The 18140-nt window shown below is 37.0% G+C and overlaps 1 protein-coding gene across 2 annotated transcripts in view; it reads right to left on the reverse strand.

Moving 5' to 3' along the window:
• sestd1 (SEC14 and spectrin domains 1) overlaps positions 1-11826 on the reverse strand; it is a 39328-nt gene extending 27502 nt beyond the window's left edge. The window contains exons 1-5 of one of the 2 annotated variants that reach the window (XM_039683233.2): positions 11692-11826; positions 8638-8701; positions 6635-6720; positions 5338-5446; positions 2705-2795 (exon numbers count right to left, since the gene is read on the reverse strand). In XM_039683233.2, coding sequence (XP_039539167.1) covers positions 2705-2795; positions 5338-5446; positions 6635-6689 — 255 coding nt within the window. In that variant the 5' untranslated portion in view covers positions 6690-6720; positions 8638-8701; positions 11692-11826. Of the gene's footprint in view, positions 1-2704; positions 2796-5337; positions 5447-6634; positions 6721-8637; positions 8797-11691 lie in introns of both variants that reach the window. The other variant, XM_089133373.1, reaches the window with a different exon arrangement.
• Positions 11827-18140: the final 6314 nt, after the last annotated feature.

Genomic DNA, 18140 nt, shown 5'->3' on the forward strand with positions numbered 1-18140 from the left:
TGATTTCCCTGCTACTCGAAAACAAACAAGATCCTGCTGATTAGAGCCAGACCGATAAAGGATTTTGAAGGCCGATACCGCTACAAATATTTGTTGGTTTTAAAATCCGATATTCCGATATATCGGCCGATATTATTATTATTATTTCAGAAAGGCACAACAAAATATTGACAGATTTTCCTAACATTAGTTATTTGTAGCTATTTATGAGTTTTAACTAAAATAATATGATAATGCATTTTAAAAAGAAACTTGTTTCTATTGTCACAACAGAGGAACATCAAAATATATTAAAGTTCTGATTAAATAAAATAATAATTAGCCCCTACATTGCCTAATAGTTATAAGCTGCGTGATTCGTCCGTTTTTATTTTATTTTTGAAATATTCATTTATTGGCCATTATAACTGCCGATACCGATATTTTAGAAAATGCCTAATATCGGCCTGCCGATTTATCGGTCTGGCTCTACTGCTGATCCTTCGATTCGGCTTTGGCCGCGACTCTAGATGACTTGGAGTTAAGAGAACGTCACTTAAGTCATTCTTAAAAAAGGAAGATGTGTTCGGAGTTTTGACGGGAAAACGCATGGGACTCACTCAGCCACGGCCATTCGTTGCTCTGTTTGGTTAGCGCTATCCTATGGCGTGCAGTGGGATATTGAAAGACAACCTTTTATCCCGCCCCTTTGGATTGAGGTAGGGGTGGGCGATATGGAAAAAATATCATATCACGATTTTTTTTAGGAAAATCACGATCACGATTTTTTATCACGATTCTTTTTCAAGTTGGTTTTAATATTTTGCAAGTGGCTGTTCATTACAGCCAAACTAATTTCCTTATGTTAAAAACAAAGCCTTAGGTAACAAAATAAAAAAGAAAGGCATACATTTAGGCCAGTGGCGAAGATAAAAATCTTTGTCATTATTTTCTTTGTTATTAAAAAAATAAGACAAGATAAACATTACACAAATTAATATTCAAATTAAATAAATAGTGCTTTATTTTTCAGATGCAGTAGGTGTATTTAGCAGTAGCATTAAAGAAAGTAATTAAATTAAACAAATATGAAATGAAAACACTACAGAGACTTCACTGAATAAATTGATTCTTATTAAAGCTACTATTAAAGTTCTCAGTCAGTGAGTGATTTTCTCCTTGTGTTTTTTTTTTCTTTTACTAAAGAGATAGTTCCCTCAAAAATGAAAATGGTCTTAATTTACTCTCTCAAGATGTTTTAAACCCGAATAAGTTTCTTTCTTCTGTTGAAAATAAAAGTTGTTTTGAATAATGTGGGTAACCGAACAGTTGCTGGTCCCCCTATAGTTTTTTATTGGTTCTCTCCTGGAAGTTAATGGGGACCAGCAACTGTTTGGTTACCCACATAAAAAAAAAATCGTTCTTTTGTGTTCAGCACAAGAAAGAAATTAATACAGGTTTGTAACAACATTAGAGTGAGTAAATAATGACAGATTATTATTATTTTTTTTTTGTGAACTATCCCTTTAAGGACAAGCGGCAGTAGCCTACTATTTATTCCTGTCGCTTTTAGACCAGCACGCGACGCGTTTAACATAGACGCATATTACACCAGATATTCTCTCAAATGTTTGCTTTCACTTTAGACATAGCCTGTTTATGTAAACATTGTGTGTATTTAACAGTATTAGAGAGATAACTAGTCCAGTATTCTGGCGCTGTTTGACAGGCTTCTAGTGCCTGCTGTCGTGGGTAATTTATGCGGTCAGGAAAGCGCACGTTAGAACAGCGCATTAGCGCGTGAATTAAATGTTTAACCGGCAAGGCTTATGCAAATAATGAACTTTTGTGAATTGCAGTGTCTCGTACCTGTTCATTAACGTGTGATCATGTGTAGGCTGCGTCGCGTTGTACAGTTGAGACGGGGCGCCAGAACTGAACTGATAGAATGCACTGTAACACGATACTACGATATTTCTTTAAAAGCAGATCGTGGAGACATTTTAATCGTCCACGATTAAAAATCGTCATATCGCACACCCCTAGATTGAGGTATGCCAATTGTGATTTCCCAGACCTAACATCTTGATGTAGCTCTGGCTTGCCAGGCTACCAACCACCTGTTTTTCCCTTCCAAACGTGTCTTAGCTGGTACAGCCTGAAACACAGTTTTTAGCACAATTTATGATGCCACTTCTGTCAAATTTATTGGTATTGCCTAGAAAATAGCTGTCCACTGTGTCCAAATATCGCCAAGATGACCATAGAGTGAACGGACTTTCATTTTGGGACTTTAATAAGTCGTAATGCAAAAGAAAAAACTAGCAGCCTTTATTTAAAGCAGCAATTCAGTGCAGTGTCCCATAAACAGGGGAGAACAAGCATCCATTCAGTTCAACAAAGCTCAAAGTGAATGACTTCCAACAGCACACTCTACAAAACCAGGGAAGGCCGCCAACACGCAAGCAGAATTTTCTTCTGATAATAGCACCGAAATCGCATTATTTACAGGTATTCCTTAAGAAGTGAGCTCTATTACACGAGAGTAAAGTGCTCATTAAATAATCACCACAAATGTTAATGAGTTCATTAGTGGAAAAGTAAGCACCAGATGTCAAATAAACAAGCTCAGACATATGTTTCACATAATGTTTCCTTTGTTGCTTTCTGCCAATCTGAACAAAATCCAAAAATGGGCAAATAAAATAAAAGTCTCTTATCCTACCTGCAACATCAGAACAACAGTCTTCACTATATTCCACTGAGACTTCCTGCCATCGACGATGACGGTGAAACCTCGAGCTTTGCACTTCTCGCTGAGGAGATAAAACAGAAAAACATGATGTTTATTTGGTTGCATAACAAATGATAGACCAATACATGTTGTCGGTACAGATACAATGAGTCAATTACAACGACTCCATTGTGGCGGTGTCGTTAAACAGACTAATTTGTTTTTTCTGTGGTGGCATTTAAAAATGAATAAACTGAGCTTGTGTGAGCAGCAATGACTCACAGATTCCAAGAAACATGTATTCAATCATACTGTTACTATTTTGGTTTGTAAACAAAAAAAAAATAATAATGGATAATGGCCCTGAATAACATTTTTCATTCTTTGGGCAAAAGAACAGCCAACTCACCCCTTAAAATGCCTCTAAAATGTCAGTAGAAAAGTAATTTGGAGAAGGTCACTATGACAGCATTTAAAGGGATTACAGAACAAGAGATGGTCAAACTGCCAGCACTCATGTGAGGCACGACTGTCAGACTTTAACATTAGTCAAAACTCCAATTATCTCCGGTACGATTATCTATTTCTTACAAACTCAGATTAAAGCAATAAACCAGAAGAAAAATGTTTTACCATGGCAAATTAGTGGTTTTAGACCCAAGCCCACAAACCCCTTTTTTCTATGGAACTGGAATGATTACAAATTATTCTGTCAAGTAACAGTTTGTGACTGTCAAGCATCAATTCATGGCTACAAACTGTGCATTTTTATCTAGTGGTTTTGAAAATGGCTCATTCAGTCAGAATTTATAATCATAACTATCCATTTAATTATTTATTCGTTAAACCTTTATACCGTAGTCTCAGCCTCAGACGTCACGCCCACGGAACGTTGGCTAAACGTCTGATGCATATGGTACACTTAACTGGAAACACTTCAGGAATGTCGAAGTCGTCATCTGATTGGTTGAATTTTATCGGATTTCCGGGGGGCGTCAGTGTCGCGTTTATTTTCGGTCCGCCGGGAAACAAAGCGCAGAAGTGTGATTGCGGAAGAAAAACTGTTGTGTTTATGAGTGACAATGAGCATTAATCAAGATCAGCTAAACGTAGTTGTATGTCCCCTCCTATCAATTATGGAAGATCAAGTGAAGTACTTAATTGCGAAGGGGATATCAGCCGCGTTTGTGGGCAAACATGAAACAACAGACGCTGACATCGCAGCTGGCCGAGATTCAGTATTCATATATTGGGCGCACACTGGATTATAAGGTGCATAAGATACTGCAGAGTCAAACGTTTGACTGCGAGTATTCAATGTGCGGCGGCTCGCTGACAGCTAACGTTACAGCTGGCTGTTTTGAATGAGACGAGCCGGTTACTGTGAACGGGGAGCGCTTTATGAACATAACTGTGACGCACGAGCAGCGCCGGGGACAGTGTGTCTGAGTGAGCGCTCGTGAGCACGTGATTTACACACATAACCTGATTTATACGAGGTTGAACTGGCCGTGTGACAAAGCGGGGATAAGATGGACATGAGCGCGAGTTCGTGGGTGAATTTAATAACGCGGAGCATTGTTAACGAGCGCCTCCGGTGACTGCTGACTGACTTGTTGCACGCCGGTCTGATGTTGTGGGGACATTTCCACGCCCCGAAACGTGACGCTGAATGAAACGAACTGTAATTGGTTGTTTGACATGTCGGTCAAACGGCCTTATGGGCGGGCCTTGGCCAAAGAAAGCTGCTATGAATTCCAGACCTTCAGCCGTCAGTCTGAAGGTCTGGCTACGCGAGACTATTTATACCGTAACAACCGACACAAAATGTAAACTGGACAAACTAACAGAAACATACAGCAAAATCTTTCCAGTGCCTTGGAGCCCAAAAGACCTTCAAAGGTCTGGATAAATCAAAGTATTTTTCAACTTGCAACCACAGTCTGACCATGAATTATGGCCACTTTCTATTCCATGTGTGAATACCGTAACAGTGTGCATTATAATTACTAATAGTGCCACAATATATTGCAAATACGGATCATGGATAATGGCAATATGTATCGTGGATAGTCCCCCCAAAATAAAAATGATTCTGTGAGAAAAAATTCAAGTTTTCAGAGTTTTAGTGTCAGTACTACATTAAACTACTATAATGTTGAGTATAATGTATAATAATGCGATGGGAAAATATTTGTAGGTCCTGATAATGCCAAATGACTTATGTTACCAGTAAAAAGTGGCCAACATTATTTTAAATATATCTAGCCAGTGAAAGCGTGCAAATATATTCATCTAAAATAATTCAGTATATTGAGCTTCAGAATCATGAACAATTTTATTCTGATGTCACCATTTTCTTGGGTTACAAACACCAAGTCCAAGACTATTTAAACCCACAATGTAAAATCAAATTTAGCATTTTAATAACCTTTTACCACATGTCTTGGAGTATCGCATTAATATCGTTTTGTGAGTTCAGTATCGTGATATGTATGGAATCGTGACATGAGGGTATCGTTACACCCCTAATTACTAAGAATCAGATTAATGTTTAATTTCTGCTCTCAATACTTTTGACATGTGCTTGATGTGTAGCCTTTGCAACAGAGCTGTGTTTTTACCTAGGAATACTCAGTAGGTAGTCCAGAGTGGCGCTGAGCTCCTCCATGCTGGTTTGTTCGGTACATAGTGGGATGGTCAGGATCAAACCACTGCGCCTGTCCTTGCCTCCTGGAAAACCAAATGGGCCGAGTCAGGAATTATGCAGAAAATCCAGCAGAACAAAGTGAAATATGATGTAGGAATGGAAAAACAGTGCAAGAGTGTGAGGCTTCAAGGAAAAGAAAAAAAAACAGTACTGAGGTTATAAAAAAAGCCTTCTGGAGGAGTAGAGCCTCGTGACATTGCAAACTGTAATTAATTCAGACTATTTCATGGGAACATGCGCCATTTCAAGGACACCAAGCATCAGATGTTTCAGCAATTCCTTTCCTAGAAGCCTTCATTATCCAATTTTTGTGCAAAGACCTTGATAAAAAAATATTGTTAAGAAACAAAATTATAGAAAAATAATCAGTTCATCAGAGGACACCTCAGTAAATGACCCAATTTTGCCAATGTTCCTGTTGACATTCACTGTTGGAAGCAACATGTATACAAACGGACACTTCAGCATACTTTGTGCCAAGCTACTCCAAACTATGACTTGTTTTTCATTTAAAGGGTTAGTTCACCCAAAAATGAAAATTAAGTCATTAATTACTCACCCCCATGCTGTACCAACCCCGTAAGACCTTCGTTCGTCTTCGGAACACAAATGAAGATATTTTTGATTAAATTTGAGAGCTGTATAACTACCACATTGGCTCCTAAGGGACTGCCTCTTGACGGCCCAGAAAGTCAATGAAGAAAATGTTTAAATATCCCAAGTGACTACCGTGGCTCAACTATATGTTTATCAAGCGACGCGAATACTTTTTGTGCGAAAAAACAAACAAAAATAACGAGTTTATTCGACTATTCCTTTTCTTCCTTGTAGGCCAGAAACGAGATTTCCACGACGCATGCGCGAGAATTGCGATCTGAAGTAGTGTAAAGCAGATCGAAATCTCGTTTCTGAAAAAAGTATTCGCACAAAAAGTATTCGCGTCGCTTGATAAACATATAGTTGAGCCACGGTAGTCACTTGGGATATTTAAACATTTTCTTCATTGACTTTCTGGGCCGTCAAGAGGCAGTCCCTTAGGAGCCAATGTGGTAGTTATACAGCTCTCAAATTTAATCAAAAATATCTTCATTTGTGTTCCGAAGACGAACGAAGGTCTTACGGGGTTGGTACAGCATGGGGGTGAGTAATTAATGACTTTTTTGGGTGAACTAACCCTTTAATCAATTAAAATCTTAACATAATGTCTTTACCCGACAGAAACGCCAGCTTCTTCTTCAGCACAGGCAGTATGATGGAGGCCTCCATCCTGGAACAAGTCTATTGTCTACTTACACAGCTGCAAAAAGTTGAAGAAACACTTGTTAGATAACAAATTTATATATAAACTTTATTACAGGCTCTAGGCCCAACAACAGAACATACACCACACAAAAAATAAGGAAGAAAAAAAAAATTATATAAACATATACAATACACCCTTTTTCACAAAAATCTTAAAAGGCACTCATACCAATGCTTCCATAGGTGTGATTGGTATCGGACCGAGCTTAAATTGGTATCGGATCGAAATTAAAGAACTAATGTTTGATTTGTATGTGATAATTTAGTGAGCAGTGACATGAAGACCAAGTATGGTGTGGTAACCCATACGGTGGTAATATGTCCCGTGCATTTAATAAATCCAAGTTAGTGCACACACATTAGGAGCAACGAGTAGTGAACAGTGAACACACACACAGCAAACCCAGAGCAGTGTGCAGCCATTCACTGCGGCCCCCGGGGAGCGATTGAAGGTTAGTGCCTTGCTCAAGTCATTTCCTGCCAGTATTAAAAATCAAACCCACAGCCTTCAGGTTAGCAGTCTTGACTAACCATTAGGCCACGACTGATTTAAGGCTAAAACAAATGACTTTGAAATGCATTTTCATGATTATAGCCTCTTATGTCCCATTGGCACAGAGTGAATAAAACTAAATCTGTGTATTAGCCGCTTTCACGCATACAGTCTTTACCGGTAAGAGATCATGTTTGAAAAGGACCTTAAACCAGTTCTGACAATTGACCAGTAAGGGAAGTTGTAACACTTATTGGTGTGATGCTCTGTGTGAATTTACCGAGATTGCTGCGTGAAAAGGGCTTAATAAGAAATGAAGAGTTCAGATGCAAAAGCCTTTAAATGCCATTTGAAATTTTCTTCTAAAATGACCATTTTTATCAAGCTTGTATATTTAAGTTCAGTAATTTCACTTAAATGACAATTAATAGGTAATTATCATTGTTATTTAAGTGAAATTACTGAACTTAAATATACAAGCTTGATAAAAATGACCATTTTAGAAGAAAATTTCAAATGGCACTTAGAGGCTTTTGCATCTGAACTCTTCAAATACTTCAGGCAGATATAAAAACAGTTATTTGAGATATTTTAAATTAAACACTGATATACAGGAAATACGTTAAGGAATGGTTTAGCCAAAATTAGTGAACACTGCTGTCAAGCTTCAAAAAGAACCAAAAACACCATTTTAAAAAAAATTATAAAATACGCCAGCTTTAGCTTTGCATGAGAAACCAATCTAAGTTGAAGTCATTATTCAATCACAGAATGTCAAACCTGCTGTGACTGATCATCATTTATTCACCATTCAAACCTGCATGACTTTCTTTTGTGGTGCATAAAAGCTGACATTTTGAGGAATGTTGGAAACCACACTGTTTCTAATCTCCATTTACATTTAGTCATTCATCAGACACCTTTATCCAAAGCGACTTACCATAAAATGGTAATCAATAGTAACCAAAACTGAGACATTTCTCAAAATATACTATGTCCTACAGAAGTAAGAAGTGAGTAAAGAATTTATTTTTGGGTGAACTCTCTCTCCCTTTATATTCAAGTCTGTGCTTCATGCAAAAAGGGATAATTTGACTTCAGAGGTTGACAGCCAGTAAACTATTCCTTTAATGCCAAGTCATACAATGCATTCCTGTTCAATTTTATAGGATACACAAAGGTTTTGTTGGAAGCCCTTTTTGTTTAAAGTTGTGCTTGTAAGAAGCAACATTTAACCATGCCAGAAATACCAGAACGATACAAAAAAAAAGAACAAATTGTCAAAACAAGCTGAAAAGTAGGTTAAATCCCTATAATTAGGCAACACTAGAATGTTCACAGCACGCTTCAAGTACATAGTGATTGGAGTCCTCAAATGCAGGCTGTACTAGACTTCAAAAAGCTGACAGTCCCACTCACCTTCAACAGTGATGCAGCATATCAAGTACATTCCATCTCATGCGATTCCCTCCTGGTCCATGTTCTGCAAAGAGCGGAGGAGGAGAGAGAGTAAAAAAAAACTATGTTGAGACCTTCTTTGGTGATTTGGATTCTGCCATCCAGTTTAGTTCAACCAATCTGAAAACATCAGAATTAATCAGTGGTAAAGACCTCCTCTTAAACTGCTGAGAATGCAAGTAGTCACGTAAGCATCCAATAGGGTAACACCAAAGGAGTGTTGCTGGTTGACTGAGAATAAATCATAAAAATTAAATGCTCCCCCAAAAAAAGATTATCAAAATCCTCCTCAACTGCAATAATGGATTTAGGGAAGATTGCAAAAGGAAGCAGAGCTTGGCAAAGTGATCTTAACATAAGCTGATACACAGAAATGTGCCACATCATTTAGAAAAGGACAGCTCAGCAGCGATTACAGTTTGCTGATGTGTCTGCAAGCCAGGAATGGGTGCTAGCAAATAAAAACCAAACACAAGTGGACCTTTAGAATTACTACATTACACTTCTGCACAATGCTTTACCATGCAACCCACTGGCCCATCCTAATGCAAATTTTTGGCAATGCCCATGTTTGTGTTCTAGTTCTAGGATATAATAACATTCTGCATTGTCACTGAATATGCAAAACTGATGGAATGCCAATTTCAGCTTCAATATGCGAGGAGTGGCATATTTTGCATTTACAAAGAATGAATTGAGTCCTAAAACACTAAAAGAATAACAAACAAGAATATTCAAACCAGAATCAAAAGAAACACCGGAATAAGATTTTTTTTTGCATTGTGACAGTATTTTCATGATCTCCCCCCCAAATTGTCATCACATTACCAAATTCTCAGATATTTTTTATCTTTACTGTAAATGGCTGCAAAACATCCATCCATTTAGATATTCAAACTAAGGGCAGTGCAACAACATTATAAACTATCAAATAATTAAAATGAGTCTTAATGCCAAGTAAACAAATAACAATTGATATCCTAATAGTCTTTTTTCTTTAAAGGGATACTCCACCGTTTTTTTTTTTTCATTTTAAACTATGTTATTCCCTTAACTAAGACGAGTTGATCCATACCTCTGTGTGCGCTCAATCGCTCTGGTCCGCGAGACACTTTGATAGCACTTAACAAGCCCAGTTCATTCAATAGGGGCCAAGCAGAGAAGCGACCAAACACCTCCATGTTTTCCCTATTTAAATACAGTAACTTGAGTAGTGTAACTCGACCTAGGACGGTGACGAAATAAAATGTTGCGCTTTTCTAAGCGAGTAAAGTGGATAACTATATTGTATGGCGGAATACTTACAATATGTATGGGAGCACTTTGACTCGGCGCAGTAATATCGTCACTCCGGAGAGTGAGAGTTTATAAATGCCTCTTACAGTTTTTTTACGATTGCTACACAGTTAAATGAAACTTTTCCGACAAGCAAAACCCAAGGCTAGATTTGCACAACGCACATTGCCAGTTTCACACGATTTGCAAAACATTACACGCAGTGATTTGCAAAACACTATCAGACACAGAATATCATGATGTCACTTCCTTGCAATTCCAAATCAGTCAACATGGAGAATCACTACAAAACATGTCCCAGTTGTAATTCAATTAAATTACAATTAAAGTAAATAACAACAACAAACATAAAAAAAATAATCTGAAAATAGGCAGGTGAACCTCCTGCTGCATTTTTATGTATATCAGCCAAACAAAACTTAAAGTGAATGACTTAAGGGTCTAGAGCCCAACTAAAACAAACATTGATCACCATAATGGTGACTTAAAATTATGGTTTTTCTTCTTCAGTGATTCTGCTTGTTAACGTCAGGTGTCTTCATTATATTGGCAAAATAAAATAAAGGGTTCTTCATTCTTCTTTGCTGTCTATCTGTTATTCAGATCTTTTTGTTTATTTTTTTGTGTAAATTTTACTCATTTTAAATGGTTAACTTTTCACGAGTGATGATATTACTGCGCCGAGTCGAAGTGCGAGTATCTCGAGTCGAAGTGCGAGTAAAAACGGTGGAGTATCCCTTTAAATGGTGTGATGACATACAATGTTTAGATCTTTTAAATTTTAATGACAAATAGCCATGTTTTCCATCAAAATTCACTTTGCAAATCACATTCATTAGAATATCATGACTGTATTAAAGTTAATCCAATTCTATGTTTTAATCAAGAAATATTTTCATGTTGATGAATTTTAATAAATGTCAGACTGGGTTATCCAATTTTGGATTACAGTTATGATGTGATAATCAAAATAAATGTGCTTACAGCTCATAGTGTCAATATGTTTTTAAATGTTCTTTAAGCAAAACAACTGTTTTCATTTGCTTTGATTAAGTGGTGAAAAGGGACTTGGGATTGTTCTTGGAAGGATTCACTACATGTCAGAGCACTAGCAGCACTAAACACAAACTTTAAGAATTAAGATTCAAACTGTGGTCTTTGAGAGTCATTTCTGGCCACATAAGGACAACAGTTGGCCAGTCCTGGGAATCAGTGTCTAGAATCAAACCAACAGCTGGCTGAGTTAGGAATGACTCGCAGCTCGAGACAAAGACGGGTATCCACCTATGTGGCCTACATAATATTATGATTACAGGTCATCTGCGCAGTAAAACGATCGTCACAAATAACGACAACGCACGAGTCTGGGTGCCACGTGAAAGCACACATTTACATGCAGTTTGGCTTTTATTTCACATGACCATGAACCATATTTTCTGGCAGCGTGCATGGCTACTGGCACGCGCGAGCCGCAGAACAGCATGCAATGACCTATATTTCAGTCTATGGAGGTTAATACATGGCTAACATGAATGCGGTGTATTTCGGGGTTGAATACAAGGACAACCTCTTACTAACTTACCTTAGATACACGTCGATAATAATGCTGTGATTGTTAGCACTGCTAAAGACGCGAATGCATGATCCGTGTGCTTTCGCTCACAAAGTCAATGCATTTTTAATCACACTGAGGGATTATTATATAAAAAATAATATTACCTTTCTCCGTTTTGAGCCCCGGAGTCGATCTATGACATTGATAATCGCCTTTGATACTGAGAAGAAGCTTGGCGTTGTGTTTTGTTAGAAAGGGGCTGTTCCTGGGGCGCATGGCCCCTCCCACATGACGGCGCAGGGCGTGTCGCTCACTGTAGTGGGCGGGGTCTAGAGTTTCTTTAAACAGACAGTGCATCGTTCAAATAATGATATATGATATTTGTGGATTGTTTGAGAGGAACACTGACATCAAATGGAGTGGACCATGCAAAAATTCAGAACATCAATTGAACATAACGATGAATAGAAAGCTAATTTCTCAAATGAAAAACACATAAAATATTGAATCAGACAATTGATAAGAGACGAGTAAAGATTAATTAAAAAATATTAACATATAAATAAATAGCATTATCAAAAGAAAGAAAGACAACTTTTTCCTAACTTTTACCGCTGTGTAAATAATGAAGTTTATAGCCTATAAAAATGTTTAAGTGTCTAACATTGAGTGGACTACAGTATATTGAGTGCTATAAGTCCAGGGAACACTAATTATAGAAATCTCTCCTTAAATTACAACACAGGTATATTCAAAACAGGAATGATTGAGGTCAATATGTTGAAAGAACTGTACTTTTTTCATTGGTGATAACAATGGTATATATAGTTTTTTTTTCTGTATAAGAGTCAATAGTCTACTACAGGTGTCTATTTTTAAATATGAAATATATTGACTTTTCAAATAAACCTATGCCCTGAGAAATCTACACTGGATAATTGTTAGCCCCAGTCTTTCCTATTTACAAAAAGTGCATGCATAGTGTTTATGCGGGCCTATATCAATTTAAAAAATAATAATTTTCCTTTTCAAATTTTAAACAAAACTATCCATGTTTCTAAACAAGACAACTTGAATGCTATCATATTTGGCAATTATGCATTTCTCAATGATTTTAGCTAAATATGTTGTGGATTGTAAAAAGTAACACAACACTTCAGATCATTTGTAAAATGGATCGCTTTTGTCAAAACTACACGACTTCATAAAAACAATATTTTGTTACCACACAAAACACACACATTTCATATGACTTCAATCTTTTTGAACCAGTTATACACTGCTGTTGCTGACCAAAAACACTTTTAGCAAGTTTCTCAGAGTAAATGAAGTACACAGAGAAAGCGCAACTATAACATGCAACTATATACTACTAAAAGTTCACCTAACACTACACAAGTCCAATTCTGCACACTGAGGAAAATATCATTGATTTCTCACTGTAAATGAACACGCTATATCTAATCAATGAAATTGTGACAACAGATTACAAGCTTTATTATTAATTAAATTTAACAAATTAGAACTGAGTAATAATGAATCAAATGAATTCCTTAAAAGTTAACCATTTAAAATGAGTAAAATTTACACCAAAAAATAAACAAAAATATCTGAATAACAGATAGACAGCAAAGATGAATGAAGAAACCTTTATTTTATTTTGCCAATACTGAAGACACCTGACGTTAACAAGCAGAATCACTGAAGGAGAAAAACCATAATTTTAAGTCACCATTATGGTGATCAATGTTTGTTTTAGTTGGGCTCTTGACCCTTAAGTCATTCACTTTAAGTTTTGTTTGGCTGATATACATAAAAATGCAGCAGGAGGTTCACCTGCCTATTTTCAGATTATTTTGTATGTTTGTTGTTGTTATTTACTTTAATTGTAACCTGTACTGGATACAGTATTTTACGTTTGTCTGTTGTTTGCTGAGGTAACAGTGTTATGCACACTAGAATTACAACTGGGACATGTTTTGTAGTGATTCTCCATGTTGACATGTTGACTGATTTGGAATTGCAAGGAAGTGACATCATGATGTTCTGTGTCTGATATACACAAGTGTGTTTAGTGTTTTGCAAATCACTGTGTGTAATGTTTTGCAAATAGTGTGAACAATGTGCGTTGTGCAAATCTAGCCTTGGGTTTTGCTCCTTGAGTGTAAAGTTTTTCCTAATTGTGGGAAAGTGTGTAAGCAATCGTAAAAGACTGTAAGAGGCATTTATAAACTTGTGGGGAATATGGTAAATGTGCTAATTTGCAGTCACTGCATTGTTTCAATATACATCTAATTCAATGGAGCCAACAAATATATAAATACAAATAGATTTACTCATATGTGTGTGTTTGATTTACTCATTTAAATAAAAAGATGCATGAAAGGGGGATTAAGATAAGTAGGTCTGTGCTATGTTGTATGGGTTCCAAAAATAGAAGAAGATGGATAGATTCAGTTGCTATGGTAATAATAATAATAGCTTAGAGAAGCCTAATTATCTGAAAAGGACGTGCCACTAGATGTCTCTGTTTGCTCATTGAGTCACTGGAAGCTATTCCAGTGCTGTTGGGTTGTCACTTGAGTTATAGAGATGAATAATTTGATGAATGAGATGAAAAGACTGAATGTGGATCACTGAATCAATGGTTATATTTAACATTGATTAATATTGATCAAGTCTGCACCATGGAACAATGTTATTTTAACAATGAAAAATAGATCAAGATGGACATAAAATCAATATTTGTTTAACTTAAATAAAATCACTTATTTAACTGAGTCAACATAGAAACAATATCAAACATAATATTGCTTAAGAGTAATATTTTGGTCATTATTTTTTCCTGAAAATGCAATAATTCAATTAATCACAAGACTCGAATTGCTTTAGAAATATTTATTAACGTTCATTCAGTTTATACACTCAAAGTATTTTCTTCATTCCAAAAATGTAACTTTGAGAAATCATTTGCAAAACAAATTAAACAAAGTTTATAATGTAATTTAATTTGCTGAAACTTAAAAAGATCCAAACTGCCTTTTTGCAGAGCACTGAACATTTTATGCCCAAAACTGAGCCACTAATATATTTATAAAATATAAAAACATATAACAAATGCTTTATAACAGCTTAGTGGTTAAGCCCTAATATGAGCCACATAAAAACAATTAATATATTCTTAAAATATAACCATAATAAATTTATGAGATTGCTTTAGAAAAGATGTTATGCCCTAAACTAAGTTATGTAAAAAAAAAATCTTAAAACAGAATATATACTTGTTTTTAACAGCTGTAAAAGAGATAGAATAGTTCACCCAAAAATGAAAATTCTGTTATACTCAACCCTCTTTGTTCATCTTCGGAAAACAAGACATTTTTAATGAAATCTGAGAGCTTCTTGCTCCTCCATTGACAGCTACGCAACTTCCACTTTGACGCTTCAAAAAGTTCAGAAAGAGATCATAAAAACTAACCCATATGAATAGAGCGGTTTATTACATTAGAAATAAAGATATGCTTCAAAACTAAGCTGCAGTTGCGCAAGTCATGTCTCTTATTAATTTCAGTCAAATCTCAACAACATTTCATTGTTTAAACACTAATGTTTTTTCGGTCCTTTGTTTTATGCCACATCCACACGAAGCCGGTGCGTTCCCCATCCGATTTTTTTCTCGCTCTAAAAAACAATCCGTAAACACGGCGTCGTCTCAAGAAATATCTGCGTACACACGAAACCACTGAAACCGGCTGAAAACGGTGTAGTATATATGCCAGACCAGTATGGGGCGCTGTAATTCTGCCACAGAGATACACTATAAACAGAGAAGAAGACTTTGAGCATGCGCATAACCTTGTCCGCTGTATACGAACCAAGAAGAACCATAGATATGTAAATAAAGGCTAGATGTGTTGCGGCGGAGTTTCCATCGTCATCACCGGCGGCCATCTTGTCACAGACAAGCTGATGTAAGATGAGTGGTCAGCACGAACACAAATACTCTTATCTCGCTGAAATCTTGACGGATTTACAAACGGTTTGGTTTCTTACAAACGTTATAAACGTGGCTATAATTATCTGGATGATTATTTATTTATACACTTTTTATTCATAAGTATGCAGTTTCATAACTACATCTCTGACATTTATAACAAAACAAACCGTTTGAAAATCGGTAGAAAATTGAGCAAGTTATGGTCATTTAAATAGTACATGTATCATTAACAGAATGTTACGAGTGAGCGAGCTGCCTGTGACAAGATGGCCGCCAGGTGCAGACGTCGACCTCCATTGGCCAGCAGCGGGGACGACATATCTAGCCTTTATGAGAAGAACAAGACGATGATGGCGTGTGACGCAGCCGACGCGTGATGTGATGACATCATCGTTTCACAAAATATATGGATTGGCTGCACACACAAAACCGCAAGGGTGTCGTTTTCAGATCTACTGTATCCACTTTGGTTTCAAAAAATTTCAAAACCCGGTTTCAAAAAAATAATGGTTTCACTCTCCCAAAACGCCGGATCCGTGTAAACTAAACGCCAATCCGATAAAAAATGTATACGTATACAGTGAAACGCTTCTTCGTGTGGATGGGCTCTTAAACTAGTCCTGCTATTATGTTTTGGTTGTTGAAGACTGAATAGTTGTGCTGACGTGACCGTCATAGGGACAGCAGCCAATCACATTACTTTTCCGTTGCTGCATGAACGCAACTGGCTAGCGTCGGCGCTGGGGTATTTTGCATAGGCAATCTTTTTGCATTTTGCATAGGCGATCAATATTAAAACTCAAACCCGGACCCGTCCGCATGAGAGGCTAAAGGCTGCTGATTAGGGGAATGAGGTTTACACACACACCGCTCTCACGGGCCAATGTCTGTTACACTACCAACTGCAACTCTCAGATGCCATCTTTATTTTTTTTAGCTCAAACTGTCACAGAATGGAAAGCACATGATTATGGGATATCAAATGCAGTGAAGGATACATCTATTCTGTCAAAAACCGATCAGGTGAAGGTAGCCTATCTCAGGAGAGAGAGGAAGAGAAGCTAACATTGGATTCAGACATGCCTTGATGCCTTCCTACTTTGGAAGGCAGCATTTTTAAGATTTGGGACACAGCCTATGATGGAAGCAAAATAAAGATTGACCGAATGAATCAGTGAACAAATCTGGATGTGTCTTCTTGACCAATTGAATTAATGAAATCCCAAGAGGAGTTGTTGAATTTTTCAGCTGGACAAATTTGAGTGGAATCAACGCCAATGCAGCGGAATTGAAGAAGTGATTCTTTTTGGTTTCCCATATTTTTATATCAGCTTACAAATTTTCATCTTGTAGTTGTTGGTCACATAAAGGTGTTGGGCTGAATGGACTGGAGGAGGAGATTGCGGTAATGAGCAGATGCAAAGATACGGCCAGTTCAGCGTATTTTTCTCATGCCAGTGTGCAGTAATTGTGCTGATATGTAATTACTGCCTGTCAGCCCTGGGGACAGTTTGACAAGAGCAGAATGGCAGGGCATCTGTGTTCTCCACACAGGGGGGGTTCTACTGGACAGAGTATCCAGCCACTATTACTGCTGTTCCTGTTTTCCTCAGGCACTGGCTAAATTGGATCTCATCCTCTTTTTGGTGGATGATGTGCGGGTACTTTTAAATCATTCTTTTTAATTGAGCTTGAGCCTCAGTCTGTGAGGAAAAGGTTGATGCGAGACATTTAAAGGAGAGAAATCAGTTAGAAAAGCCATTCCCATTTTGTAAGGCAACTAACAAATAAAACTAACAAAAAAAAACTTTTGCTGATAATTTACTCACCCCCAAGTCCATGTCTTTCTTTCATCAGTCGAAAAGAAATTAAGGTTTTTGATGAAAACATTCCAGGATTTTTCTTTTTGGTCCCACTTTATATTAAGTGGCTTTAAAGGAGAACTCCGGCGAACAATGAACCTTTGGTCTAATAAAACATCGGTGCCTAGTCAATCGTTCTCTGAGATTTGTTTTCTTGATAATCGAATGTAAAGAGTTTTATCTCTAAAAACTGTTTAGCGTATAATGCTAGTAATGGGGGCATTGACTAAGTAAAAGAAATCGCTAGTTTATACCACTAACAAGGGTTAAAATAGCCCCACACTAACACAGAAACATACCGAGGCTCCATACATGCAAAACGAAGCATTGAGAACTTTGTAAGTGTACAGACCGTTTAATAAGAAGATACTTTATGAAGACAGTTCACTTCGTGTATACAGACAGGAGCCATCTTAAAAAATAGTCTCGATAAGTCGATCCCCGAAAGCAGTTCATACAGTTCAGAAGTTCGCTGAACTTCATACAGCTCAGATCACTCAGCACGTCGTTCGGGGATCGACTTATCAAGACTATTTTTTAAGATGGCTCCTGCCTGTATACGCGAAGTGGACTGTCTTCATAAAGTATCTTCTTATTAAACGGTCTGTACACTTACAAAGTTCTCAATGCTTCGTTTTGCATGTATGGAGCCTCGGTATGTTTCTGTGTTAGTGTGGGGCTATTTTAACCCTTGTTAGTGGTATAAACTAGCGATTTCTTTTACTTAGTCAATGCCCCCATTACTAGCATTATA

This window comes from Pimephales promelas, chromosome 7 (assembly GCF_988280905.1).
Source record: "Pimephales promelas chromosome 7, fPimPro1.hap1.1, whole genome shotgun sequence".
Lineage (NCBI taxonomy): Eukaryota > Metazoa > Chordata > Actinopteri > Cypriniformes > Leuciscidae > Pimephales > Pimephales promelas.